Below are 14,039 nucleotides of genomic sequence, written 5' to 3'. Positions count from 1 at the left end.
TACCAGAAGCTACAGGAGGCAGGGAAGAATTTTCCTCTAGAACCTTCAAACGGGATACAGCCCCACAGACACCTTGAGTTTAGACTTGTGGCTTTCAGAGCTATGGGAGAATAAATTTCTTGAGCCACCCAGCTTGTGACAAGTTATTATGGCAACCCTAGGAAATGACTACACCTTTTCTTTGGGCTGTAAGCAATAAGCAAGCAACCTCATGGGCTCATTGACTTGCTCTGCATTCTAGGAATCCACTTTTCAGCTTCTGAGATGACTTGGAATAGCCCTCTCCACTCATTGCCATTGGGCTTGGGGTTGTAAGGAAGGATCTTTGTGCATGGATCTTCCTGCATGACCTTGGCCTTCATGAATACTTCTCCACATTACATTCCTGTTTGGAGGAGGCAGGAGGGTCTGGGAGGGGCTCACCATGGCATGGATGGTAGAAGGAGATCCAGCATGGCAAATATAAGGAAAAGCTATTTATTCAATTCAACAAGGATTTTCCCACTGATAACGTCTATTTTCAGAGATAATTAGTGGTTGGATTAAGTAAGATTTTCTGTCTTCTTAAGAAGTATCTTCAAATAATTCACAATTTTCACATTTGACTTTGAGAAGAGAGGTTCATAAAATCACTCTTAACAATGTCAATCAAAACTAAGTATCTTAAAATTGAAAGATTTGTAGTAATAGTTCATATGTAGACAATAATTGAATTTAATATGTAGTTAATGCTTACCATGTGCTGGATTAATTGATCAGAGCATTATGTACATTATTTTGTTTCTATCTTCAAAACACTATGAGGTAGGCATTAATTTTAGCCTCATTTTATAGATGAGGAAACTGAGACTCAGGGAGGTTAAGAAACTTTCCAGCTCACACAGCTTGAAGGAGATAGATCCAGGGAATCAAAACCATGTCTGTATGACTCCACAGCTATGATTCTGCTCTGTTACTTTACTAAAAATCCACAATTGGACTTGAGGTATTAGGTGATGTGGTTTCTCAAAAGGTATTCTATAGAAAAATAGTCTGTTTTTAACCAAGAACAAACTCAAGAATCACTAATTATTACATTTTACTTGAACAATTAGAACTTCTTAGAAGTCTTACAGTAAGAAAATGGTTTGTTGTTCAGCCTTTTTCCTCCTGAACACCTATTAATATCAAATGTTATTAATAGATAATGTTAGGCAGAACATGCTCTTGTGGAATTTCGTCTTAGATTAAATAATCCTGGACTGGAAGAGGCTACACATTTAAGTTTCTACTTTTTGTTGCTATGGACTAGCTTGGTGAATTTCTTAACATTCCTGGATTATAGTTTTCTTACCTATAAAGTAAGGAAGTTGGACCCTCAATTCCCTATCATAGTTTTAAAATGCTATGACCCACATATAAACCAAATGACAATTTGTGAATTTGTTACCCCCTCCCATTATTGATGTTAGAAGAGGGACTGGAGGAATTTTTTTATTATTATTATTCATATTCTGATTCTGTACAAATATTTAAGTGTAAAAATATTCGTGTCTGCCACATGTTTAAACAAAGTCATAAGTGAGGTAGTACATTTAGCCTGTAGCTGCCTATTCTGCATTTGCAGCTTCACAGTATCCCTGAATCTGGTAATACCCCTGGGTTTTCTCTGAGTTTTCCTACCCATGCTGGACTGCTCCCTTCCAAACCATGTCTCTCTGTGAAGCATATATTGTGCTCCCTGATATGGATTCTTGTCAAAAGCAGAGTACTTTCCTCTTTTTTTCCTATGGGATGGAGCCCTCTTAGGTGCTTTAAATATTTATCCCTGGTCTTAGAATGTTCTCTCCATTTTTCCTTGAATCAACAAATACTACTCATCCTTTGCATCCCAGATCACTTTGACCCTCTCATCGACCCTGTTTTATTTCTTCAGCTTGAATTGATCTCCCCTTTTCTGGGTTCTTAATCAATGTACAGTTGATATGTCTCTTACTCATATCTTTAACTGTTTTGGGTACCTTCAAGTGTACCATAAGTCCCCTGGGAGTTGTAACTATATTTTATATTTCTTAGGTGTTCCCTGCAATTTTAGAATGGTGTTCCATGGTGTTCCATAAATAATTGTTGCTCAGTAAATACTGGATTGATTGGCCCAGTGGTGCCAAATAATTCTTGTTTTCCCATCCCCAGGATCTTATTTTGGTCATGATTCTCAGCAGAGTCCCTCAGAATAATAATAGATGTTTTAGTTTACAGCTGTCTACAGTCATTATGAAATTCAACAAGCAGGCACCCTCACTCCCTTCTTACCCTGACCAACTTCTTTTTTTGCCAGGTGAGAATTTAGTTACTCCTTGGAACTATTGTGATACTTGAGTAAATCTAGGAAATAAAGATTAGGAGGAGCCGTGAGTTTTAGTAAGGCAGTGAACATGTAGTCTTTGCCATAGACTTAGCCTTCAAGATACTTCTCTGTACATATTCTTTTTATTATTATCATCAATAATTTTTAAACGAACCAGAACTGTAGCTGTTTACATAGGGCTGGCTGGCTATAGGTGGGGGCCTTCCTCTTGTTGTCATTGCCTGTTCTCAAACATTTGTTTTTAATAGAGGCACAGCTGAGAGGGTAAGGTTTACATTTCATATCTTTATGGGCTTTTTTGGTGCATGCTCTTTGATTACTATTTAAATAGGGTGGAAAAAGTGCAGAATGCTTTGACTTTTTATTCCTTTGTTTTCCGTAATGCTTCTCATCTTCAAAAATCAGAGAGGAACAAAATTGATGGCACCTAAGTGTTGTGGTTCTGGGGACAAAACTGAGATGGCACAAAGCCATGTTCTAGACATGCAGATAGGCCTGGTCAGACCATGAACAGGACTTGGAATGGACAAGCCCGACCCAGGGTTCAAGGACAATGAAGTTAAAAATATGAGAATGTCATAGGAAATGAATTTTAACTTTGTTGTGTTTAGACTTACAATGGAAAAAAAAAATAAGATCGAAGTGGTGGTTTTCTTTGTTAAAGTCTTGTCTGTCTGAAATGGAGAGCATTTGCCAGTTGGGAATGGCTGGGGCCTGGTCCCTGGACTCAGTCAGAGCTGGTGGGCTGAGAATGGAGAGTGTGGATAGGCTGACCATTGAATCTATCATCCAAACTGGGGCAGTTTTGAGAGTGAAGGAACTGTTAGTAATAATTATGCAGCATAGCAGTAATAAACCAAGACTTTCCTGAGTCACTGGGACATACAGTCACCCTCCACCCATAAACAAAATGGAAACAGGGTCCCATCTTATCCATGGCAGCTCCAGTGGATGGGTGGGAAGGAGCTGGCATAGAGGAGGGGCAGAGAAACAGGCAAGAACAGTCAACTGCCTGCACTTGAGCTTATGGACAGAGTTTTTACCTCATAACATCCTGTCTTGCTCACACAGCTCCCAAGATTTGGTTGTTAAATTTTCAAAACTGGTTATTAAACCATTGGCAGCTTGGAATTGACTATGGTGGGAATATTTGCACTGTGGAACTCGGCAACTGGTACATATCCTCACCGCCTCCCCACCTGCATCCACATCCCCAGGAGGCTGTTACACACATACCAGCCATGGGAATGGGAGACTCCAACTCACAGTGGGGGCAAGGTGGAGCCTGATGTCGTTAGACTCTTGCCCTGGTCACCAAAGGGCTGCTGGTCGGAGGAGGGCCAGTAATGACAAAATGTATGTCAGGAACTCTGAATGGATTCTGTGTTTGCTGCCTTGAAAGCAGAAATTAATTCCCCACTGCTCCTCCCACCTGCTTGTTCTGCTCCAACCATAGAACCACAGAATTTGTTGGGCCTCCGGATGCCAAGCCTGTTTCCCTTAGGGTTTTTCTGCCTGCCTTTCCCTCTCTCTGTTAGACCTTGTCTTGATACCTTTAGAACTTGCTCCCTCACATCTCTGGAGTCTCTTTTCAAATGTCCCTTCCCTCAGACAGACCTCTCCTGACCATCCTGTGTGTAAAATAGTCACATATCCCCTTCCACTCTCCTTCCTCTTACTTATTTATTCTAACTCTCAGCACAACCTAATACTGAGTCATGTCTTTGTTTCTGTTTATTGCCTTATCCCCACTGCATTGGACACATGAGGGCAGGGATCATGCTGTGCTGTATATGCAGCACCTCGAACAGTGTCCCATATAGACCAGGCCCATTGTTGACAATGAGTGAACAAATGAGTCACACAACCAGATTTCACCCACTGGGAGTGTCTGGGTGGCTTGTCAGAGGGATGCTGCGATGAGTTCTGAGACTCTATCCGAGTGTGCATCTGGTAGTACACATACCATTTGTAGCCATCCTTGATCTGGGTTCTTAGTAGCCTTTTCAGTTAACAAAAAATATTTAAGAAGTCTAGTTATACTCAACCTAGCCATATCCCAGGTATAAGAAGCCCTAGACCTTTGATTAGTTATATTTTCCATCTATCCATCATTTATCTTCATCCATTGACCCACTGATTGATTGATCCAGCCATCCATATATTCATTATCTATCCATTGATTGATTGATCTACCCATTCATCCATCTGTCTGTCCATCCATCCATCTATCATCTGTCCATTCAATGAAATTTATTTGGCACCATTATGTACCAGATGCTTTGGTTAGTTGTACAGTAGTAACTATAACTGTTCCCTGGTTTCCTGTGGCTTTGGTATGGCATTGTATGGCTAGTTTGAATTGGGAGGCATCCATGGATAAACAAGAGTGGTGTATGATGAGAGTCAACTAGAGGAAGCTCATTTAGATGGGCGTGGGTGAAGGCACCATCTGAGCTGATACCTGAGAGCTGGGGGGAGTTTGGCAGGTGGGGAGGGTAGGTAAGAACCATCCATAAGAGGGAATGACCTGTCCTCAGGACTAAAGTTCTAAAAACCCTGGCTTGTGAGAGGAATTGAGGGGAGCCAGTGTGGGTACAGCACAGACTGTAGGTGGGGAGGTTGGGATGGAGGAGGAAGGCGGGAGGCATGTCTCCTAAGGGGCCTTGTCAGCCATGTAATTTTAAAGGTTTGGACTTTTTCCCAAAATTTAAAAGTCAGCAAACATTCATTCATGTGCAGAGGACATGTTGACAACAGAAATATAAACCATGAACAAATACAGAATTAGACAACAGAGAATGTGCATTTTGTAAATACACCACTGTCCACATCCAGTGTGGCTGCTGACTGGAAACTTACCTGTAGGCACAGGTGGGGATGAAGGGAGTGGCTGGCCTCTTTCCTTCAGGTGCCCATGGAAAGTCTCCCTTTTGGCTGTAGATTGCAGCTGCTCTTAGCGGCTCCTGCTGCTGTTTCCATTTTGACCAGTGAATGGCTTAACACCCACTCACATGGGTAAATGTGCTATGGGCAGTGAGCGAGGACAGATGTTCAGTGGCATGGAACTCCTCACGTCCTCCTCACGTCAGTGCCTGTATGTGTTTATCTCTCAGGCACCAACTAGAGATGAGAACAGTGGATGAGTTCTGCTCTATCTTTGGCTTCTCCTGCTCCTCACTTCTTTAGCTCCAGAACCTTCTGTCTTTGTCCAGCTAATGACTTGTGGTACACCTTCTATACTGCCCAATATCTCTGTGTGACTGAGCCTTTTGAAATTAAAAGGGAGGAGAAGGGGATGAGATAATCTTCAGATCAACCTTAACTCCCGAGATGAGTGAGAGACCATAAACAGTAATGGTTGACCTCAAAGGTTCAGGAACTGGTGTGGGAGCAGAGGAAAGCACAAATAAATAAAAGAGGCAGCTAATCTGGATTAATTTCTGTTAATACCCATGTTCTCAGCTCAGGTACACCATCCATCTTTATCCCTTGCCTGTATTCTTTCTGCAGGGACAGGTTCTTTTAGGCTACTGTGGATATAAGTGACTTGTGGACCATCAGGATTATATCGTTTATATATTATGTTGTTACACCTTTTCCCTGATGTTTGGAGTCACCGGCTCTCTAAATGTTCATGCATCATTGGGCATGTTAGTAAAACTTTCTATGTCACCTCAGTTTCCTTAGCTGTAAAATGGGAATAGTGTCATATACACCATCCAAGATGGAAATCATTGTACTCTTGTTTCTCTGCCTACCAGAAAAGCACATGATTTTAATGCAGAGAGGAAACAAATCAGTCTTTAGACCACACTGCTCTGCCCCTCTGGAGGGGAGAGGCTGAGGGAGACAAGGAGGAAGAAAAAAGTAAGGAAAAAAAGAGAGAGAAATTTCAGTAAACCCCTCAGACTATGACAGTGAGGCCAAAGTGAACTTTTATGAGAACCACATTTAAGCCCGGGAATAAAAAATAAGAGCAACATACTTTAAAAATTATTTATGATTTTAAGCACATGAAAGGCGTATCATGTACCCAGGGAGGGCATAATGGGGAACAGCTGGCTAACATGTGTCTTGCCATTTCTGAGGATGTTCATAATTCTCTGATGTCCAAGAATAACAGTAATAACAATGCCACTGCTGATTGTATTAATAATAATAAAGGAGATTGGGGTGCCTCTCTGGGTCCCTTGCAGGAGGCAGAAGGAAAGCTTGGGCTGCTGAGTTTGGTGGGGGCTAAAGGAGGAGCTTCCTTCTCGTGGCGCTCTGCTAAAGATCAAAGGGCAGAATGGCCAAGGAAAGAGCCCTGAGGAGGAGCTGGGAAACCTGGGTTCCAAGCCTGATTTTACCACTAACTCTGGCAACTCTCTGCCAAAGCCTTAGTGCTCTTTTCTATAAGCGAGAGAAGCTCGCACGGCCTGGCATGTCCACCTTGCAGAGCTTTCAGGGTCCCCGGTGAAATGCTGCCCATGGAGGAGCTAGACACAGTGGGCAGGCAACAGGGTTTATTGTCATCCTTGTGCTTCTCCAGCACTTGGCATAACGAATCACCAGGCTTAGGACCTGACTTCCAGGAGGTGCTTGGAAAGGTTTGTTCCATGAATAAATGTTTCTTTTTCATTAAGTATTTGAAGTAATAGAATGTTAGATTTGCCAGTACTTTAGCCATTTAATCCAGTTCCCCCTTTTATGATTTGTTAAGTGTATCTGGAGCAATGCTTACTCGAAGGTTAATTAGCCGCCACTACTAAGCAAACCTGAGTTCATCCAGTGTCCCATGAGTTATGGAATTTTCCTACCTGGCCAGGGTGAATAGGTGCCATTCCCAGTCCTTCTAGATTGTTCTTTCTCCATTCTGGGGTGATTTCTTCACATCCACACTACTGAATACTCAAGGGGGACCTTTTGCAGACTGTGGGATTCTCTGGGTCGCTCTCTTCTCTTGGTTACCCTGTCCTATGAATTTTAGTCTCCTTAGTCTCCCCAGAAATATAGCTCTGTCTCCTCAACTCAGGGAATTTGCAGGGCTCTCCCTGCTTCCTCTTCCCCTCCCAAGGCAGGAACATGGAGCAATCACAGGGTTCACGTGTGATTGATTACTGTGATTCATCACTGCCCTTCTTTGCCTGATGTTTAGGATCTTGAAAACCATCATCTCATGTATTTTGTCTGGGTGTTTTTTTTTTTTCCAGGTGAGAGGGTAAATTTAATCTGGCCCTGTTACTCTCTCAGGCTAGGGAGTGGAAAATTTCCAGTTCTTCACTGAGAGGTGAATAAATAAAGGGGAGAGTGTCTTGCCCATAGTTACACAGCTAGTTAGTATTGGCAAGAACCAAGATGCAGGCCGTTCATTCAGAATGTTTTACTGTGTAATTATTCGGTGTGAGGCACATAGGGAGCTGTCCTTGCTCTCTAGAAGTTCTCAGTCCTTCGGGGAGATAGGCAAATCAACTAAGAATTAGAGACAGAGAAGCAAACCATGATAAATTTTATGATGCAAGTATTCATTCACAGGGTATCAAGGAAGCACAATAGGAAGTGAGTGGGCAAGGAAGCTTTCCTGGGAAAATTGATGGTTAAGCATCCATAATGAAGGAGAGGTAGGAATTATCCAGGTTTAAAAAAAGAGAGAGAATGAGGAAGTTTCTACCAAGGCCAATCATCTTATGATTGCTCATTATTCAGAAATAAGTGCAACACATACAAAGGTGTGGAGGTAAGAAAAGGGTTCCTTGCCTTCCAAACCTGGAGCCATGATATTGTACATGGAGACACCTACACGTGCTTTATTGTGGGTTTGTATCTGACTCCATTCCCCATAGAGCCCTTGAAGTCTGAGAAACTTCTTTCCACCCTAAATCTGGTGAGACGGTTCCTGTAGGATCTTGTTTGGAGTTATGAAGTAGATGTTACCATGAGGCATCTGGTGGGATCCAGGACTTCACACCCTTGACATTTTCCAGAAAGCAGATGATGATATTACCTTCAGTGTTTTGGAGCATCCCCCATCAAGAAATGGTCAAAATTTAATCAGATTTCATTCCTGGTCCCACTAAAGACATAGCATAGGAGCCCACTGCCTTTAACTCATTTCTCTAAGCAAGTTCTACGAGGTTCATTGCCAAGTTGAGGCTCAGGAACTGCTTGGAAGTCCCAGCTAACCTTCTGCCAGAACACAGCCCTGAGACAATTGCTGGGTCATAAATCTGCACCAACTCAATGCAGGCATTCCTGGTCCCTGCTGTGCTGGGCTCCTGAGTGCCTTTGCACCTGGTGGGGACAGGAAGGGAAGCATTTTAGCCAGCCAGAGGCTTTAGGTTTTTGGCTTTATTCCCCTGCTGGGTTAGTTTCTACCAAGGCCAATCATCTTATGATGCTCAGACTTCAGCCTGGACTCCTCCAGTGACATAACCACTGCTGTCAATGCTGTTTCTCTAGAGATTTATCATTCATTCAAATGATAAATTTGGGGACATTTGGGGTATCCTGCCTTCATGGAGATTATGGTTTAATGGGGGGGGGCAGCTAGAAATTAATCGAATAATCTCTCAAGTAAATATAAAGTTAAAACTGTGCTAAGTGCTTTGAAGAAGAGGAACTTGGACCCATGACATACCATGAAGGTGGGATTTGACCTTGTCTGGAGGCCAGGAAAGGGTTTTCACAGGAAGTGACATTTGAGTGAGGCCTCAAATGTGAATGGAGTTTAAGAAGGGGGAGGGAGGAGATGCAGCATATGGAGGGCTCAGTATGTAGGAAGAACTGAAAAGGCCTGTGGCTACAAAGGAACAGGGAGCAAAGGACTGTGGGACAAGTTAAATATGGGGATGTCTATGGGGTCCCATGGGCTATGTTAAAAAAATGTTGTCTTTATTCTATAAGTAATGGGTAACCATTGAAAACTTTTTAATGGGAGGCAATATGATTAGATTTTGCCTCAGAAATATCACTCTGGCTCTAGTGTGGAGGTGAGTAATGGTACAATTGCCAGATAAATTATATACATGATATAATACATGATGCCCAATGTAATAGTGAGCTTTCCTTCACTATAATAAAATACCTGACATAAGCTAATTATGAAGTAAACAGAAGTTTATGGATCTGAAGGTTCAATCCCAGATGCAGTGTCTCTATTGGTTTGAACCTAGAGGGCATGCTCATGTCTCAAGCTAGGAGGGAGGGGAGAGAGAGAAAAAAAAAAAAACAGGAAGAGTCCCACAATTCTATTCTGAGGGCGTGCCACTAAACAGTGACCTAGGAGTATCCCAATAGGCCTCATCTCTTTAAGGTCAATAGTACCACCTGGCGTTGAAGTCTTTACATGTGACCCTTTTGGGGATACTCATCCAAACCCCAGCACCCAGTTAATTTTAATTTTGGATAAACAATGAATTTTTTTAGTGTAAACACATTCCCTCTACTGAATGGAACATACTAAAAATATTGTTTTACTAGGATAATTTTTTAGTGTATTACATAGGACACTAACAAATGTATATTGTTTATCTAAAATTCAAATTTAACTGAACATTTTGTGTTTTTATTGTTAAACCTGACAGTTCTAAGTGAGAAAAGATGTAGGGATTTTAATTATTGCTGTAGCTTAAGGTTCCTTAGACCGGGACATCAGAGATGGAATTGGAGAGATGTGGACGAAGTAGAAATACCTTTGGTTGGTCTAAGTCTGTCATGCCAAGGTATGAAGAGGACAGTCTACCAGCTTAATTTCTGCTCTGAAACTTTAGTTTCCACACTCATAACATTTAGAGTAGAATGGCTGTGGGTTTGGTTTACACTGTAGTTTCAGTGCAGGGCATGTACTTGATCAGTGCCTGCCCCAAATGACCTTTAAGCTATGTTCTGAAACAGTATGAGGGGGGTCATTTTCCCACCTTTTCCCTCCAGAACCAGAGATGCCTGAGAGGTGAGCTTTTTGCAATGCAGAGTGTGAAGGAGAGATTTGGCAGGATCTTTATAACAACAAAGGAAATATTGTAAGTTTCTCAGTGTTCTCCTCCACGATATCCACATTTTGGCAAATGAAGCAGTAGCATAAAGCAGTTGAGAACATAGGCTCAAGGTCCCAATTAACTGGTCTGCACTGTCTGAATGATCTTGGCTGAGGTCCTTCAATGCTCTTGGCTTTGCAGCCTATCTTCAAGATTAGCACTATTGTACATTGAGAGCCAGACACATAGGAGACCCTTATTAAGAAGAATAGTTTATTTCTAGCCATCTAGAAGTAAACAATCCCCTTATTTCAGAAAACAGGCTCCCTCTTCTTATACAGACTCAATCAAATATTTTCTCAACCCACAGGTATGTTTTTGCCATGACTGTTTGCTTAATTTTTGTTGCCATGTGCAGCAGGATCTTCATCTGCTGGCCTTAGTTTGCCCTTATGCCATGACTGTCATATTCCCCATGCTCCAAAAAAGTTGCCATGTGTTCATCAGCTTTCCTTTATAGTATAATAATACCTGAGCTAATCAACTTCTAAAGAGAAAAGGTTTATTTTGGCTCATGGTTTTGGAGATTTCAGTCCATGATTGATTGGCCCTGTTGCGTTGGGCCTGTGGCTAGGCAGCACATCGTTACAGAGTGTTTGGTGGAATAAAACACTCACCTCATGACTGGGACGAGAAATAAGAGGGAAGAAGGGGACAGGGTTCCCAAATTCCCTCCTAGGGCATACCTCCAATGACCTGAAGACCTCCCACATCTCCTATGACCTAAAGACATCTCTACCTCTTAGAGGTTTCATCGGCTTCCCAAAATGCCACACTTCGACCAAGACTTTTGTTATATGGACTTTTTGGGAAAAGTTAAGGCCCAAACTATGGCAAGCTCATTGAGCCTCCTGAATTCCAACTTAAGTTCCTCTGCTTTATTTCTGCAATGTCTTTGCTTATGTCTGTTCAAGATTTATTCATTAAAAGTATCTACAAGGTAATTTTAATAGAAAATGAGGTAAAATGTGTAGAGAACAAGATAAATGCTCATTGCTGGGTAGATGGCTAGACAAATTATGATTCACATTTACTGTGCAATATACTATGAACTCATGAAGACAGCTCTAGATGTAAAGAACAAAATTATAATAAAAAGGAATTTACCCCATCTGCTAAACCCAGCTGGAATGCATCCCCTCAGAAATGCTTTTCTGATTCTTTAACTGGATGTGCTGCCTCTTTCCCTTGAACCCCCAAAGCTCTTTGCAAATGTTTGATGTACTTTATCTCAGCCTAGCTCATAAGTATTTTGTATATGTCGTTTTGCCCATGTAGATTCCAGCAACTTGAGGCTATCATGATAAAGCAGACTTTTAAGTCAGAAGATCTGGAAGTTGACTTTTGTTCCAGTTATCTATAGCAGGATGACAAATCAACCCTAGCTAGTTGTATTATATCTCATGACTTTTGGGGCAGGAACTTGAGCAGAGGTAGGCTAGGTATCATATGGTATCACTGTTCCATATGGTATCAACTGAGGTCATTTGGTGGCCTGGAGTTCAAGGGTCTTTACTCTCATGCCTGATGCTTGGTAGGGCAGCTTGAAGCCTGGGTCTCTGATCCTTTTGGAACTCCTTTATAGATATTTTATAGCATGGCTCAGGGCTTCAAGGGATAAGACAGAAGCAGCTGATTTTAAAGGATGGAACTGGCATAGTCTACTGTACTCTACTGGTCAAGTGGCCATGAAACTCACCCAAATTCCAGGGGGAAGGGTGGGAAAAGAGATGCTGCATCTTGAAAGGAATTTCTTTTTAATGTGTGGCTGCTAGATACAGTGCTGCATACCTGTAATCCCAGCAACTCAGGAGGCTGAGGCAGGAGGATTGTAAGTTTGAAGACAGCCTCAGTAACTTAGTGAGAACCTATCTCAAAATAAATGGATAGGGTATGTAGTTTGGTGCTCCTGGTTCAATCCCCAGTAACCACCCCCCCCAAAAAAAGTGACCATCATTAATTTATTAGTTTTACCATTAGAAGTGAAAACTCTGCCTCAATTAGTACATTTACAAATTAGAAAGACCAAAAGTTATAATGTAGCAAAGTAGCATTCTGTGCATTATAAAAAACTATAATTATTAACGATTATCTTGGTGCTGCACCACTCCAGACAGATTCTCATTGAATGTTAATATTCTGAAGGCAAACTCATTTAAACATAGATATGCCTTGAGAGAAACACAAAGAATGTGGTACAGGATGGTCACAGAAGCATGGCGTAGCTGTACAATAGGGATTTGGGATTAGGTTGACTTGAGTGAAACCCAAGCTCTGTCACCCATTACTATCTGTGTAGCCTTGATTGTCTTATCTCACCTGTTGGAGTCTTAATTTCCTCATCATAATGTGGTTATAATATTACCTATATAGCTGAGTTTTTGTGAGCTTGAAGCTACTTCTGGTTAAAACCTAATATTATCTATTTATTTCTATATGCATTTGTCCAGTGAGGATAGGGTGGACCATAACTAAGTGGGCATGCATTTTCTTTTAAGGTATGTGACAAAGTCATACAGATAGTTGGGTCTCTGTTTCTCTACACTGGTCATCTCCATCCCACACATAATCGAGACAGGGTTCTTGGGAAAGCAATGGGGGAAGATAAGCGCTGTACTTGTTTCTCTCAATTGCCTCATTTCTCCAGATCCGGAGTGCACACACCACAACCTCTGCACCCCCAGCTTTGTATCCTAAGCAGCTTTGGTCACTAAGTCATTCTTCTCTGAGTGTTGCATGTGGCCCCCTTTTCAGACCTGTGGCTTTGTTTTTCATAGATGTATGAGATCAAAGCAGGAGGCAGCATTGCAAAGAAGTTCAATGCGATTCTGCAGAAGCTGAGCTCACCCCTGCAGCCCAGAGTTCCAGAGCACAGTCACAACAGGATGAAAAACCTCTCCTACCCATTCTCCAGAGAGAAAATGTACCTGTGAGTATGGGAGCCACAGGGGCAGGCATGCAAGAGGGGATGGGGAGGAGGAATTATTGAATACTTTTCTGTGCCTGAGCCCTGGGAGAGAAGAGAGGAAGCATGGTTTCACAGTGAAAGGGTCCCTGGGCCTGTGACTCCGTTTCCCCATGTGAGATTGTCCCTGGGCATCTCTCCAGTGGGGACACCTGCCATTTGGCCACTGTGCATGATGAAAGGCGAACCAGGGATCAGCCAGCTATGAACTGTAGAACTCTCATGAGAAAGTGGTCAGACACCTGTGTACCTTCTTGGGGAGGCCATCTGCCCAGTTCCCATTCTAATGGGGCTTTTGGCATCATGTGATAAACCAGACACAGGATGGACAAAGCTTCCTTGTATATTCCCATTGCTTGCTCATGTACTCATTGACTCTGGAGATGCCGTCCCCAATTCCCACCAGAGAAAATAGAATCTCTTTATAGGAATATCTGTTTGGGAAACATCTGGAAGGGGGACCCATGGTCAGGAAGTAAGAGATGCAGCAGTCAAACATCAATTCTGCTTTAGGAACTAAGGGGGGAATGTGTAGCTGTCAGGAGTGATAAGGGAATTGAGTGAGAGAAGCCAAGGAAGGGATCTGGAAAAGCAAAGAGGACAGGAGGCTTTGTGTCTTTTTTAGGAGGTGGGAGTCATGGAGCAGTTTCTGTGTTCATTGGAGATTCTTTCACACCTAACTTTGCCCCATTAGATAAGAACTGTTCATAAG

At 42.2% G+C, this 14,039-nt stretch overlaps 1 protein-coding gene across 2 annotated transcripts in view; it reads left to right on the top strand.

Annotated features, from left to right (window-relative positions):
* The window catches only part of Ano2 (anoctamin 2), a 341,337-nt gene that overhangs the window by 77,107 nt on the left and 250,191 nt on the right, over window positions 1-14,039 (top strand). For both annotated transcript variants that reach the window (XM_076852567.1, XM_076852569.1), the window contains one exon: window positions 13,140-13,291. In XM_076852567.1, the coding sequence (XP_076708682.1) occupies window positions 13,140-13,291 (152 nt within the window). The remainder of the gene's footprint in view (window positions 1-13,139; window positions 13,292-14,039) is intronic.

The sequence above is a fragment of the Callospermophilus lateralis genome, chromosome 4, assembly GCF_048772815.1.
Source record: "Callospermophilus lateralis isolate mCalLat2 chromosome 4, mCalLat2.hap1, whole genome shotgun sequence".
Lineage (NCBI taxonomy): Eukaryota > Metazoa > Chordata > Mammalia > Rodentia > Sciuridae > Callospermophilus > Callospermophilus lateralis.
This window is presented reverse-complemented; position numbering and strand designations above follow the sequence as displayed.